Raw genomic sequence first — 14466 nt, 5'->3', positions numbered from 1 at the left:
GCTCACCAAAGACTGATGAGCTGTGGCAGCTGGGGGAATCTTTCCTGATTTGTGCTTGGAGTAGCTCAGATGGGGCCAGTAAGCAGAGAGGAGCCAAATGATCAGTCTAGAAACCCTCTGCTCAGCCCTGCTGCCAGCCTTTGCAGCTAGTCAGTTTCTTTTCTGCTTAAACTAGTTTCATTTTGGTTTCTGTCGCTTGCAACCCACAAAATCGTGAGCTATACCTGATTTTTACATGAGTCATTTTTAGGCCTAGAGGTCTCTAGAATGTCCTTTTGAAAGTTAAAACCACCCTAAATTTGTACATACCGAGTAAGTAACACTTCTTGCAATCTTCATGCAATAAAATCCTTAAGCTTTGCAGGGACTCCTAGAGCAGTTATTTACCTGTGAGGGAGCTTCTGAAATCAATGAGAAGGCTTTGGGGTTCTATTTCAGGAAGACTTAAGGGGACGAAGGAAGAGGCAACCTGACAGGTAATCTCTGAATGAGACTAGGGATTATAAAGATAAATAAAACCTATTCCATGGGTAAATATTAGAACTCCTAAGGAACTTGTTATACTTAGAAAGCACACGTTGGAGTTATTATTCCTATATTCTCTCACTTTTCCCTATTGTTAGTTTCTGGTATTTATTGATCTAAATGTACAATATTCCACTGTGGAATAGTTTCTATACCTAAGGATTCAGTGGGAGCGCTTAAAAGAAAACAGTTTTCTGCAAATGTTGGGATACTAATGTGGGTGGGAAGATCTCTACATTTTGTCTCCTTGAGTTCTTGTTACTTTCTATCAAGGTGATAACACCCTTGGCAGCATGAGGGAAGTACAGGCTGCCTATTTTTGCTTTGCCCAAATATCAGCCTGAGCTTCATGCAGTCCTGACGGCCATGGGTGGTGAGCAGTGTTTCTGACAAAGTCCCAGCAGTGCAAACAGTGAGATGCCAGGGCCCTCCTCGTTACTTTCTTAGAAAACTCTAGGTAGACAGGTAAATAAAAATCTGTGCTCAATGGTAAGAGAAGGTTGTGCGTAGAACTGTTGGTCAAGTACTTGGTTCCTAGTCTGAGGAATAATAGCCTTTTCAAGAGCTGTGCTGAGAGTAGAAGAGAAGAGGATGGCCTCGTTTAAAGAACCTAACACAGTGGGCAACTATTCAAGACCAGCCTTACTCCAATAAATATTAATATGACCACTCTCTGAAAGCTTGGAATTTAACCAAGGCAAGATTTTATTTAGGCCCAAAGCATTCTTATTAAAATACACTTACACTTGACAAATTGTTAGTCATTATATCTTTGTGACGATTGTTGTAACCACTGTTTTTTTTTTCCCCTGAGACAAAGTTCACATACCAAGAAATTCACCATGATATTAACCATTTTAAAGCGTACAATTCTGTGGTCTTACTATAGTAACAGTGTTGTGCAACCATTGTCACTGTCTTAGTCCAGAACATTTTTATCATCCTCACATCCCTGTTTTCTTAACATCTGGTTGCAATAGGAGCTTTGCTCCAGAGGAGGTTTGTAGGAGGGAGAAATAAAAGAGGGAGGGAGGGTTTGGGCTGAGTGCCTGGTGATGCACATTAAGATAAAAGATGCTCTTTAATATGCCTGGTTAGAGTTGGCCCTGGGGTTTTGGTAAAGAGGTATATCTCCGGACTTTCTTAAAGGTATAGATAGACAGCAAGTCTGACCCTTAAAATTAATCGGATAGTGTTTAAAATAATTCTGTGTCACTAAAAAGTGAGATTATTACAAGCCTCCCTCACAGGTGTGGCTGGCTCTATTCAGACATTGGGTCCTGGAAAAGCTTGCCCTGGGACGCACCTGCACTACCTGGGAGTGTCTTCTTAATGAGAGTAAAACCAAGAGATGACTTTATGTTGATCGGCTTTCACTGGGACAGTGGGAACTTGCATGTGGGAGCTAGATATACATTATTTGATATACTAGCTTTGCATACTTAGAGAAAAGAATTAAAAGGAAAAATAATCCAGAAGAGTGCATTCCCTGGCTTGAAATCTATAAACCAGGTGTCTGATGTTCTTGTCAGAAAGAGAGGCTTTCATCATAGTGGGTGACTTGATGCTCATGTACCATCCTCAAAACTTAGTCATTGAGGTCTTTTGCAAAGTAACTTTGTCCTGTAAAGCCAAAGGAAGCAAAGATTGCTTTGAAATTTAACCTTAGGTTCCTGCATACTAAAGTTTACCAAAAGGTGGACTCAAGCTTTGAAGGAGTACATAGACATTTCGCTGAATTCTGCTAGTAAGTTAAACTGTAAGCACTTCAGGTGCAGCTGTGGAAATGAGGCAGGGCCTGGGCTCTGATTATTTGCACAAAGTAAAATCAATAAGCAATGCTCAGTCTATAAGTTTCCTGCTGTGCCAGTTTTATAATAAAGGTGTTTTTCTTTTCAGTTGAACTTTCCATCGACTTAAATCATTTATTTCCTTGGAGGTAATTTTAAGTAAATAGCCAATGAAATTGTTTTTCTGTGTTAAAAAACAAAATTGGTAGCTCGCTGTTTCATCAATTTGAATATGCTTAAAAGTATTCCTAGTATTATAGGACATTCCTCTGATTAGGAGAGCTAAACAGCAACTTTATACACAGACTTTCTTAGAAAATGAACCAAAAAGGGTAATGATTTGCATATTTAGATAAAAAGAAATTCTTACTTATTTGGCTATATCTCATTAATTTGCTTATTATAAAGATAGGCACTTGGTTTATAACTATAGCAGAGAAGTAATTTTATGTTAATCTAGGTAACATGTCACTTAGAATCAACACTTTTCCCCCTCTTGCAACTTCCATTGTTACAACAAGGCAGGTCTTCAGAGTGGGAAACTGTGATGCCACTTGATGGAGTCTGGAAGGGGACTCCTTTCCCAAAGTGGTTCCCTCTTCATCTACTCTGGGGTCTAAAATTGTACCAATGGACATTTATTTCTTGGGTTATGAAGGTCTTTTGTTCATCAAGAAGAATCTACTTAAAAAGTGCAAATATTCATGGATGGGTAACTCATTAAGCATTTTATTATATTTTAACTTAATCACTAGCCAATAGTGTATTGGACATGTTGGTTTTGTCCTCACTCTTTATTCCTCATAATGGGCTGTTCCTTTAAGGAAGTACTCCCCTTCCAGTCCAGCCCTGTGCTGCTGGTGGGACCCACCAGTCACTACATTCTCCTTTTCCAGTCTTATTTCCCTCTCCCCCTCTACCCAGTGGCTGGTGTATGACCGAAGCTTGTCCAACCGTAGTTCCTCACCCCGGCCACAAAGAAGGATTCATGTCCCCGGGTGAGTACCCAACCTAAACCAGAATGGAGTATTTTCTTTTACTTTTTCTAGCTGGAGCTGGTGGAAAAATGCTTTCTTTCCTCTCTGGAGGAGAGATAAGAGGGGTGGCCTTTAGTTGCTTGTGGCAATGTTTCCAGTCTCTTGTGACATTCTGCTTGAGAGAATGAAAGTCTTAACAGAAACAGAGGTGAGAGACAGAGTGTCCTGATGGTATCTGAGACCCTGTATCCGTTGGGCTCTAAGGCTGATGGCATGCGCTTTCTTAGTTTGTTTACACCTGTGCCAATAAATCACCCTTTCTTCTTAAGCTGTTGTGACTGGGGCATCTGTCATTTGCAAACAGAGGTATGAGAACCCGGAACAAATGTTTTATAAAAGGACACAAGATTAACTAGGGAAGGAGTGGTGTTCTGATCAAGGCATGTGTCTGGGAGGTGGGTCAGCCCTAATTGTTCAGTGGTTAAATGGGAGTCATAGTGTGTTAAAGTTACCTCCATCTTTTCAGACTTTACTTTCAAATGAATTGAGAGGTAGGGCAAGGTGACCGAAGTCTCTGAGAATGAGAGCTAATATTAATCAGGGGCCACGATGGCCTTGTCAGTCTCCTGGATTATTGAATGCAGGGTGAGGCTATATGGGACCCATGGGAGAGTAAGATTGTGCAAATATTTGATTTAAGACCTTATGCTGTATGTCAGTCCACTGACTTGCTTTTTCCACCAAATAAGAGAAGTAACACGTAGGTTCAGAAGGGAGTCACTGCTTTCATAATTGACGTTGGAGTACTTGGCTTTATTTAAATTTGTATCTGTTCATAATACATTAGGTTTTTTGTTCTTTTTTTCCTTTTAAACAGAAAAAATGGGCAAAGAAGCAGATGTGGAATTTAATATTTTCTAGCCTCCCCCACAATCACTAGAGTCCTGATACCTCAGTATTACTTTAATTTTGACCTATCAAAATATCAAAGGGAAAAATTATCATTAGATAACAAGTGATACTCTTTTTGTCAAAAATTAGACTAATAAGAGTTAGGTACCTTCCAATAATATTTTTTTCACTAGATACAAAATACAGTTGAAAAGTTGAAAAATTCTCTTAGGTGAGCTGGAGAACTTTCTCCAGTGTGCTAAACAAGCATTCTCAACTTACACAAACGATTTGAAATCTGACCAAGATGCCTTAGAATAAAGACCTTTAAATGGATAATATTCTCTAATGGATTTTATTCCTTCAGGTTTCATGGTGGTAAAAGTAAATTAAACTGTTTTGTTTATGTTGTTCTGTGGAAAGGGAAGAACATGTGTTTCAGGGTGACCGTGTTACATGCCATTTCAGTCTCGGAAAAGTGCTATTCAAATTGAAAATTAAAACCAAACTCATAGTAAAACCTTTACCATGAGGTCAGGATGCTGGGAGTGTCTCACTTTCTGCAGCCACCACATCACCTACTTCCTCCTCCTCCATTATTTCCACGTTCCTCCTCTTTTTCCATAATTACTTATGAGTAATAAAGGAAGTGAGAGTAAGAACAATTCCATGTTCCTGGATTTACAAGTGTGCCACACATCAAAGGAAGACATTTATCCCAGAGAACCATAGTTTTGCAGGAGATTCCCCAGGCAGAAGGAGGTTTGATGTTACTGCCACAGAGCAGAGACATGCCGTGCTGCATGGGAGCTGCGCAGGCGCCCTGGGGAAGGGTATGCTGCTGATTGGAGGCTGATTGCCCAGGTGTTGCACACACACGTCTAACCTAGGGCAAGGTATTAATCAACATCTCTAAACCTGTGCTTATTCTTGTGGAATTCATAAATGTACTTGCTTCAGAGGTTATTCTGAGAATTAAATACATGTGAAGTGCTTAGCAAAATGCCTAGCCTGTGGAATTAAATGTTAACTCATTATTGCTGACGATAACAATCTGAGGGCTTTTTCCCCAAGTGTGTTTATAGTCTCTTAGACAAGACTTTTTAAAAAACCCAAACCAAAGTGGCTATTAAAATTTTTCTGACCCACCCAGATTTCATACCAGCCAGCCTTCCCTGCTTGTTTCTAGCTCATTGTCTTTGTTAAAACACTCATTTCTTTTCTCCCCGATGCCTGTCTTAGTCTGTAAGTCCATCTACACTTTTAGACAAGCCTCTCTCCGTTCCTCATATCAGAGGCCCTTCCCTGGGGGCCTGAGGTCTGTCTCCTTGGGCCCTACACTTCTCTCACTGCTACCCAGCAGGACACTTACCCGGTGTTTTTCAGTCGAGCTCTTTAGCTACAGAGACTGTCCTTCAAGGAACTGGTTTTTCATCCTCTGCCTCTCATACAGTGAAAGTATACCCAGCCTGGAGTCAGCAATTTGTGTGCTGTCTCTATTCATGCAGAATGGAGGTCAGCTGGGTCAGCACGCTGCTGGTGCAGTATGCTGCCTGGCACTGTGGCCTTGGTTTCTGCTTTCCTGCCAGTAAGACTATATACATCCCAGGACCATGGCCAATGTGTGATTGTCACGTGATAATACTGACCTCTAGGGGCTGGCTTTCCTTCACATAGAGTCTTTATCTTCTCATTGAGTTCCAGGACTGTGATGGCAGCCTCCTGCTTAACTGTTGCCAAATCGGTTTGTAGCTTTTTCAGTTTCCTTTTGTGCTTCAGTTTCTGTATTAAAAAAAAAAAAAAAAAAAAAAAAAGACTTTCCATCACTAGAGATAGATGCATCAAAGGAATGAAAAGAACTAATGATGTCTGAACAAACATGACCTTTGAAGCCTGGCTTAGATAAAATGCTCCCTGTTCACCTTGACTGAGTCCTTATGAGGGACAGGCACTCCTGTCAGAGCACTGGAACCCCTAACAGTAAAAGCCCACTCTCTGCACCATAGTATTTTTTACCCGATTGAAGGGGTTCTGTCTGGATCTGATCCTTGTGTTTTGGCTGCATATATATAGAAGCAGTTATAGAAGAACTCCAGTTGACAGTTGGCATTTTACCATTAAGGTGCCAATGCCTGAAAGCATCGGACTATTTTTCCTGATCTAGTAGATGCACGTGAGGTAGTCACAGCCTTGATTCTGTGTCATTTTCGCCCCAACACCGTAATGGTCCGCATTCAAATAAACTCTAAAGGGAGTGATGCTACCTTGGAATGCTGATATTTACCGATATTTACTATGCCGTCTGTATAGAGAAAGTGGTTTGGGATAAGAATGGTTTCCAAGTAATAGCGGACAGGAATTCCTTGCTATAGAATAATCTGATTTATGCCATCTCAACCTTTGAAAGGACTACATTAAGAGGTTGTTACATAACCAAAGGATTCCCTTTGAGACTATATGACTAGAAAGCTCCTTTTATCGATCTCAGGATGGATTTAATTTGTCAAAATTGGATTTCTCTGCAACTGCAGAGCTATCTGTGGTGAAAAGTGCTGTCTTTGCATTTTTGTGTTGGTGCCTTTCCTCTGAAGAGCTCACCTTGCCAGGACTTTGTGGGCGGGTAATTAGGAAGCCCAGGAAATAAATGATTAACGTTTCTTATTAGTTATAAATCTTGAGGTAGGGAATGGAATGGTCTTTGCTCACCAGGGAAAATGATGTTCTTTGATTTTTAAAAAGAGTACCCTCAGGCAGCGGGGAATCACTCCCTGTTTTGAGAGTAAAATTAGTAAAATTGGTTTATCAAAGATGGGATTATACAGATACAGACCTCTCATATTAAAGACAGGATGGTCAGGAGTTCACAAAAGCTTAATTAATGGCCTATGCATGGCCAAAAGGGAATGCATTATTCAAAGGAGGATGGTAGTTGTGGAACTTCACTAAAGAGCACTGGAGGGATGGAAATGGGTGGACTTCACTCAGGACCATCCTGACGAGGCGTGCCTGGTCTGCACAGCTGTTCTACTGGAGCTGTGGTTAGTATTCATGTGCTCATTTCATCACTGTAATTGTGAAGCACTCCTGTGGTGAGAGACACTGCTGGTCAGCTGTTGCAATTCCATCAGTGCTGGTAAGGTCTCCATTCTGTGTCACTAAGACCTTCTTACCAACTCTTCCTTAGTGTGCAGCTTAGTTCAGGGAGAGACAGGTGGTCAAGAAATGCACATGCTTAGGTATTTGGTAGCTGTGTTTCTCACAGTAAATTATTAAGTTGGCTCGCCTAATCTGTACCTCCCTCTCTTTGTAAGTTGGTTTGCATCAGCTTGTTCATGAGGACCTTGTCCCAGACCTGTGGTGATCACACCTGTGGCGGACCATTCCTGATAGTGCTTCAAAATGGCTCAGTGCTCAGATTTTCCATATTTTCCTTTTACCGCCTAGAACTTTGGGGAGAGAAACTGGGAGGCAGGGTGTAGATACGAAAATTGAGAAAGTAGAGGGAATGAGGGAAAGAATGGCAAGAAGGATTCAGAAGAGAGTACTAATTAAAAGTATCAAAAAAAGAACTGATAACGATACACACGCTGATGAGCAAAACTTACACTGAAATGCATAAGGTAAAACAGGTTGATGGCTTGATAGAGAAACTCTCAGACAAATGATAAATTGAAGATCTCAAAGTGTTCATTGTAGTGTCTAACTACTAAGAATATGGTTGTTTACTGTAAAATCATTTCAACTTTTCTGTGTTTGGAATTTTTCATAATAAAATTAGGGGAGGCAAAAGAACTAAAGATTTAGTTTCCTTACATTGCCCTTCCCTTAATTCTTAACAGATGGTACTCAGATTCTGAAATTATGTCACAACTGTTTGTATTCAGATAAGTGTTGTTCCAGAAACTTTTCTCAAAGTAGGCATTGCTACTAAATAAATAAAAGCGAAAAATAAATGCAAGTTGGTAAGAATGGATGGACAGTGTCACCAAGAAAAATCTTAGCAAACTGCATTTCTGTTCTGACGGGATCACTTGATGTGGACAGTGTGCAGGAACTCAGTGGGATGATACAGAGCTCCTCAATATCATTTTAAAATTTCACCTTTTAAGTTAAAAAAAAAACCCTTTTAAAAAATTCTAGTTTCCAGACCACCTTTTTATCTTTCTCTTATGGTGATTATATGTTCTCTTATTATTGTTTTAACATTTGTCTATTTGCCTTATGATCTGAGAAAGAAACTGAGGATATTTAGTTTGGAGAAGACAGGGTATTGGAGAGTCATGACAGCTGACTTCATGGGGACTTCTAAGGGACTATTCAAGAACAGAGGAAGTTGAGTAAAATAATATTGTTCTAGAGATACTATGAGAAACAATGGGTAAAAAACACAAGGAGGCAGATTTTGGCTCAGCATGAGAAAGCACCCTCCAACAATTAGAGCTTGTATCCATAACGAGATAGGATGGGTCCTGGCAACGGCCTCCTGCTCTGGAAGAATCAAGCAGGAACTGGATGAACATCTTCAGGCAGGCCCGTAGCCACCTCTGGGAGCTGGGTCAAGAGATAATGGGAGGTCTGGCTTACCCCCAACTTCTTCCACCCCCAGCTTGCCCCAGCCCTCAAAGGGCACAGCACTTGCTCGAATAGACACCTCAGCTCTCATGGTCTCTAAGGTGGGTACGGTTGTCAGGGATACTTCAGAGATAATTCTGGTGTTTGTGAGGTGTCGAGTAAGAAGTCCAAGAAGGCCTCTGGGTCCCTCAGAATTCAAGTATAATGTAACTCAAAAGGTACAAACTTTATTATTTAGCTATAAGAGAAAGGGGAGGGGAAATTTAAATTGAAATTGAAAGTGAAATAAAGGACCTAGATTGATTCCCTAAGATTTCTGTTGGAATCTTTTGGTTATTCAGATAAATTTAAAAATAGTCTAACATCATTGTCCTTTTTTTTTTTCTTTTCTCCAGACAAAACTACTGTATGCTATTAATTCATAGCGCTAACCAAGCCCTTTGAGCATTTCTAAAAATTCAGTTTGCCAACATGTTTTTTTATTAGTCATAGACATCAAATGATTTCAGTAAGAATAATATTTTCCTTTGCTTTTTTGGCATTCTCTAGCCAGGCAACCCAAGTGTTGTACTTGAATCTCATGGAATCTGTTATGGTTTCCCTGGTAACTGGGAGCACCCCTCAGTGATTACTGAAAGGATAGGAAGGCTTTATAGCTTAGAGGTAAATTCCTATTACCTTGCTCTTTTCCTACTTCTTCTACAGGCTGGACAGAGGGAGGAAATCATGTATTTGTGCAGTGTTTTGAAAAGGAAATATTTATCCGTATCGCATTGCTGAATAGCTTGCATTATACCAAGTCAGTGGGAATTAGGAATAATCAGGAAACTATTTATTTATAGAAGAGTTTTGACACAGAGTTGCCAGCACTATTTAAAATTTCTTGGTCTTTCCACACCCTTTGAATCATAGCCTCAGATTCTAAGGCTGGGCCTTGTCAGTTACTGACCATAATTACTGGCCATGAGAAATCAGGCCAGGTACATGACATCTCCAGGCCCTGGGTCCCATTTTGTAGTGTTGGTGGTTAAATGACGTAACACATAAATGACAGTACCCAATACTGTGTTTGCAGTGTCATGGATATGTCTTTCTGTTTTTTGTCATTATTCCTTGAAACACATCAGGAAAACTCTAAACCAACCACTAACACACCAAAGTATCTTCTCTAAAGATGACTCTGTCACAGTTTACAGAAGAAATTTGTGCTTCATTAGATGTAAGACTTTTCTTTCTCCTCCTCATCCTCTTCATTTTTCTTCTTCTAAATTAAGTTTTCTGCGTGATGTCATTGATCTCCTTGTCCCTTTGTGTGGGTCAACAAAATTTTATGTCCTGAAAACAGACATGCAGATAGCCTTGATCCAATCTCCTGCTAGAGCTGGGCCAAGACTAGGCACAGGAAGCAGCTGCCTTCATGGAATGATATGAGGAGCACTCTAAAGCTCTACCTCTCACGTCCTAGGGGATCTGTCTTGGGCCTGCCACAGCATAGCTTCTTCCCACTTCGCCTAAAATCTGTGCCATCCAGCCCACCTTCATTCACTTAGAGAGCATATATGACAGTGTCTTCAGAGGGCCACTGATAAAATGCTCACTACCAAGGATTACAAGAGAATTTGATTTGAATACAGAAGGTATAAGTAGGTTTCTCCTTTAATTTCTCTTCTGGTAACATCATTAGTAATGAAACTGTTAAAAGTGATAGCATTTGGATACAACGTGGCTGAAAAAATCAATTTCACATCTCTTATTTTGTTTTATATGTATACTTTCTCAGGTGAATATTTTAAAAGTCCAGGGATGGTAAATATGTGTCATGTATGTTTCTTCCTGCTCTATGGCTGGCCTTTGATTTGGGGATCCTTTCACACTTGGTTGCACACATGGCTTCACAATCTTTAACCTACACTCGCAACAGCCACTTCAACAGCTCACTGAAGAAACGTAATTGTCATCTGTATTAGCGTCTCTTTTTGTGGCTGAGAGATCTGAGGTCCCAGAGAGCTTGAGTAGATCTAATCGTGGTCTCTTAGTAAGGAGGTAGCTAAATTGACTTGAACTAAGGCCTTTTGATTCCAGATGCTGATTTTTTTCCAAGGGTAACCTGAGGCTTCACTAATCAATAGGACTATTAATTTGTTAAGTTCCTAAAGGTAACCTTGGATAGTTACAAAGGGAGTAGAAGCAGAAAGACAGTGTAACAGACTTGGTTATAGAAGAGTAGCACTGAAGTGTGATGGCAAGGCATTTATATAGCATGAGTTGCCGTAATATCTTTCAAGGATTTGGGAAATAAAGGAAAGATCTGATGAACCCCTGCTAAGGACTACCCGTGCCAGGTGTTGTTCTGAGTGACTTCCATCAGAGTATCCTAAATTGATCCTGAAGATTGGGATCGTTCTATTCTGTTGAGTCATCCGAAGTGACAAAGAGTGAATCAGATGAACCTTTCTTAAAAAAAACCAAAAACCTTGAATGAAAGACAAAACACAAACGCAAAATGTAGCTTAGTCTTCTTGTATTTAGTAAGGTCATGCAGGAACTAGTTGATGCACAGATCCTTAGGCCTCATCATAACTCAGCCAAGAGCCAGGTCCCACATGATTGCTGTTAATATTTAAAGGCAAAGAGAGTCAGACTTGAGAAGTCATAGCTGACACTTAGCAGCTTTTGCAGTATCCCTTCCTTCTGAGTAGCTTATTTTATGTTACAACATGTTAGAGAAATGCATTTTAATTCTGTTCCCCACACCCAGAGGGTTTGGAATTTCTAATAAAAAGAAAACAAAAATCCCAGTAATTAGACAAATATCTTGACTCACCACAGTGGAAGAGGTTACCTATAGTTGGAGCCAAGTCTCAGTTCTTTCCCTTTATGGGCTAAATAATTATTAGAGACAGAGGTGGAGTTTGCCAGTAGAAGTCCTACTTTCCAGAAATGCCTGTATAAGTGTTTATGTAAGAGATGGTACAAATTAATACAAGATAAAGAGATAAACTTTATCTTGCAGTGAATTAAAATAATAAGGTAGAACTTTCTAACAGCAGAATTGTCCAAAAGTTGGAATTTGTTTCCCTAAAAGTTAATAAGCTACCCTTCCTTGCATGTGGTACAAGGACCATTATTGGGACTGTGCCAAAGAAAAGCTAACACTTACTGATCACTTGTAATATGACACCATGATCAAGTGGGATTTGTTCCAGGGATGCAAGGATGGTTCAGTACTCACAAATCAATCACTGTAATACACCATATTAACAAAAGGAAGGATAAAAATCACATCATCTCAATAGACCCAGAAAAAACATTTGTCAAAATACAACATCCATTCATGGAAAAAAAACTCTCATCAAAGTGGATATAGAGGGAACCTATCTCAACTAATAAAGGTCATTTATGACAAACGCACAGCTAACATCATACTTAGTGGTAAAAAGCTGAAAGCCTTTCCTTTAAAATCAGGAACAAGATGAGGATGCCCACTCTAATCACTTTTATAAATCCTTTCTTAAAGCAAGAAGTGTCTAATTTCTGATCATGAAGTTTTGAACGATGGGCTGACCCCTCAGTACAATTTAGGAAATCAGAATCACTGAATTTTAGATGACACAGCATTGGGTGCAATCATTGGAGACAAATTGTCTAGTCCTTGCATTTTAGAAATGCAGAAGTGGAAGCAGAAAAAAGGACATAATTTGCCCAAAGTCACAGCTAGTAAAACTGAAAGAAGCAGGACTCAAAGCCAGGTCCATGTTGCTTTTTGGCCATACGAACTGAAGGGCAATGGAATGGATGTATGACTGAAACCTGGAGCAGTAATTAAGATCCGTGAGGCCTATGTCCCTGTGTCAGAAACAGCAGTTACTTAGACAGGCAGCCTTCCCTTCACGCCTTCTCTATACAGAGAAGCAGGAAGTCCTGGACTCAGGTCATACTATATAGAGGTTGTGTTTGATAGAAAGAAGAGTTTTTAGGTAATTGAGATCCTCCTAACTTGAAGGAAATAAGCTGGACCAATATCTACCAGCAGATTTGCCTTCATACAGCATTAGAATATCTGTACTCAGGCAAATCCATTTCTGAGATTAACGGGTACTGCTTGTGTGTTCTTTCTTGGTGTGAATGTAACCCTGCCTTGTCATTCTTATCCAGTAAACATTAAGCAAGCTCACAACCAAGATTTTTGAGAAAAAACCTGCAGTGCAATAAATAAGTTTTCACTATTACTAGCTGAGCACAGCACAGGACAAAATTGAGGGTGCAGTTGGTCTTGCTAAAAGAAAAGGTAGCCAGCACTTGCTAAAGCCAAATCTACTTTTTGGGCTTACCATCTCAAATCACACCCTGAGAACAGAGGGAGAGGTGCATAATCACACCTGCTGGAGCCTGCAAGGAAGCTGGTTTTCAGTCTAAACCTCTCTGCGGACAGAAAAAGCCCAAAGGGCAAAGCTGTATGTGTAGCAATTTCATTTTCTCAGCCCCACCTCTACAGGTGTTGGTTTAACTGACAAACAGCCATAAAAAGTGATGTGAGTGGAAGAGCACAGAAACCAGGGGACAGAATATACAGGTGGTAGAGAAGAATTCCTGCTTCTGCCTTAGGAAAGTGCTGCTAATCTCCTCCAACATAGTAATGAATATCGTGAAGAGGTTTTTCTCTGCAGTGACTTAATTGGGGAGATACTTGTTTTGTTTTGTTTTCTTTGCTCAGCACTCTTTTGAACTTGACTAAGGCTGCCTTCTGGGAAAAAATCTGTAGTTATCAGCCATCTGTGACTTATCTTGAATCATAAAGCAAAGGCATGTGTTTGAGGACTGGAAAAATTAAGATCCTGAAGCACCAAGTTGCTTAAATCATCTTGAAGGGTTTTTTCTGTGTGGTAACGAGAACCTAATGAAGTTAACCTTTCCAGTAAGGATCCCTCTTCTTCAGAAACCCCACTCTTTTCCTGAGAGCAGTGAAATTTTAGGGGATATAAACTCGATGAGTACAAAAACTGGCCTGAAAACAACTTAACAAATCATTAGGAAATCTAAGTAGAGAAAGGGAAAATTATCATAAGAGCAGAAATGATTCTCATATAGCATGAAATAACCTTCTGCAGTGTTCAAGACAAATTTGACAAAACAGCAAAGTAGGAATTTTTCTGTGATATGTATTATTCTCCCATGAAATACAATGTTTTAAAAAAACTGCTTTCTTTAAATTAAAAAAAATTTTTTTACTTATTTTTTGCAGGGGGAGGTAATTAGGTTATTTATTTATTTTAGTGAAAGTACTGGGGATTGAACTCAGGACATCGTGCGTGCTAAGCACGCTCTGCCACTGAGTTATATCTCCCCCCGCCCCTGCACCACAAAATTGCTACTTTCTTAATACAGAATTAAACAATTTTATAGCAGAAATTTCTCAGTTTAAGGTGAAGTGGACCTGATCTCATGTAAAAACCTATGATAAAAGTAAGAGAGTGAGTGTATGGATGAGTGTTTTGTAAATTGCTGAGTGGCGTTGTATTAGCTAATGTTGATACTGCTATTATTATTTTAGAATCTTTATTCTTTATAAGTAGGACTTCTGGGACAGTGGTTCTTGGTGCTGAATTATTGAGCAAAGGGCTTTACAGTGATATCTCTTAGTTAAATATTCTGTAGCTACAATTAAATGAGTAATTTGTCAATTCTTTAATTTTTCAATTGCTTTTGTCTGT

At 39.7% G+C, this 14466-nt stretch overlaps 1 protein-coding gene and 1 long non-coding RNA gene across 3 annotated transcripts in view; one reads left to right on the top strand and one right to left on the bottom strand.

Moving 5' to 3' along the window:
* Positions 1-14466, top strand: part of LOC106730503 — a 311014-nt gene that overhangs the window by 29871 nt on the left and 266677 nt on the right. The window lies entirely within an intron of this gene.
* Positions 1-14466, bottom strand: part of CCDC192 (coiled-coil domain containing 192) — a 175481-nt gene that overhangs the window by 49481 nt on the left and 111534 nt on the right. Inside the window, 1 exon segment of the mRNA XM_032476631.1 lies at positions 5833-5965. Coding sequence (XP_032332522.1) covers positions 5833-5965 — 133 coding nt within the window.

This window comes from Camelus ferus, chromosome 3 (assembly GCF_009834535.1).
Source record: "Camelus ferus isolate YT-003-E chromosome 3, BCGSAC_Cfer_1.0, whole genome shotgun sequence".
Lineage (NCBI taxonomy): Eukaryota > Metazoa > Chordata > Mammalia > Artiodactyla > Camelidae > Camelus > Camelus ferus.
Note: the sequence above shows the minus strand (reverse complement) of the source record. Positions and strands in the feature narration are given on the sequence as shown.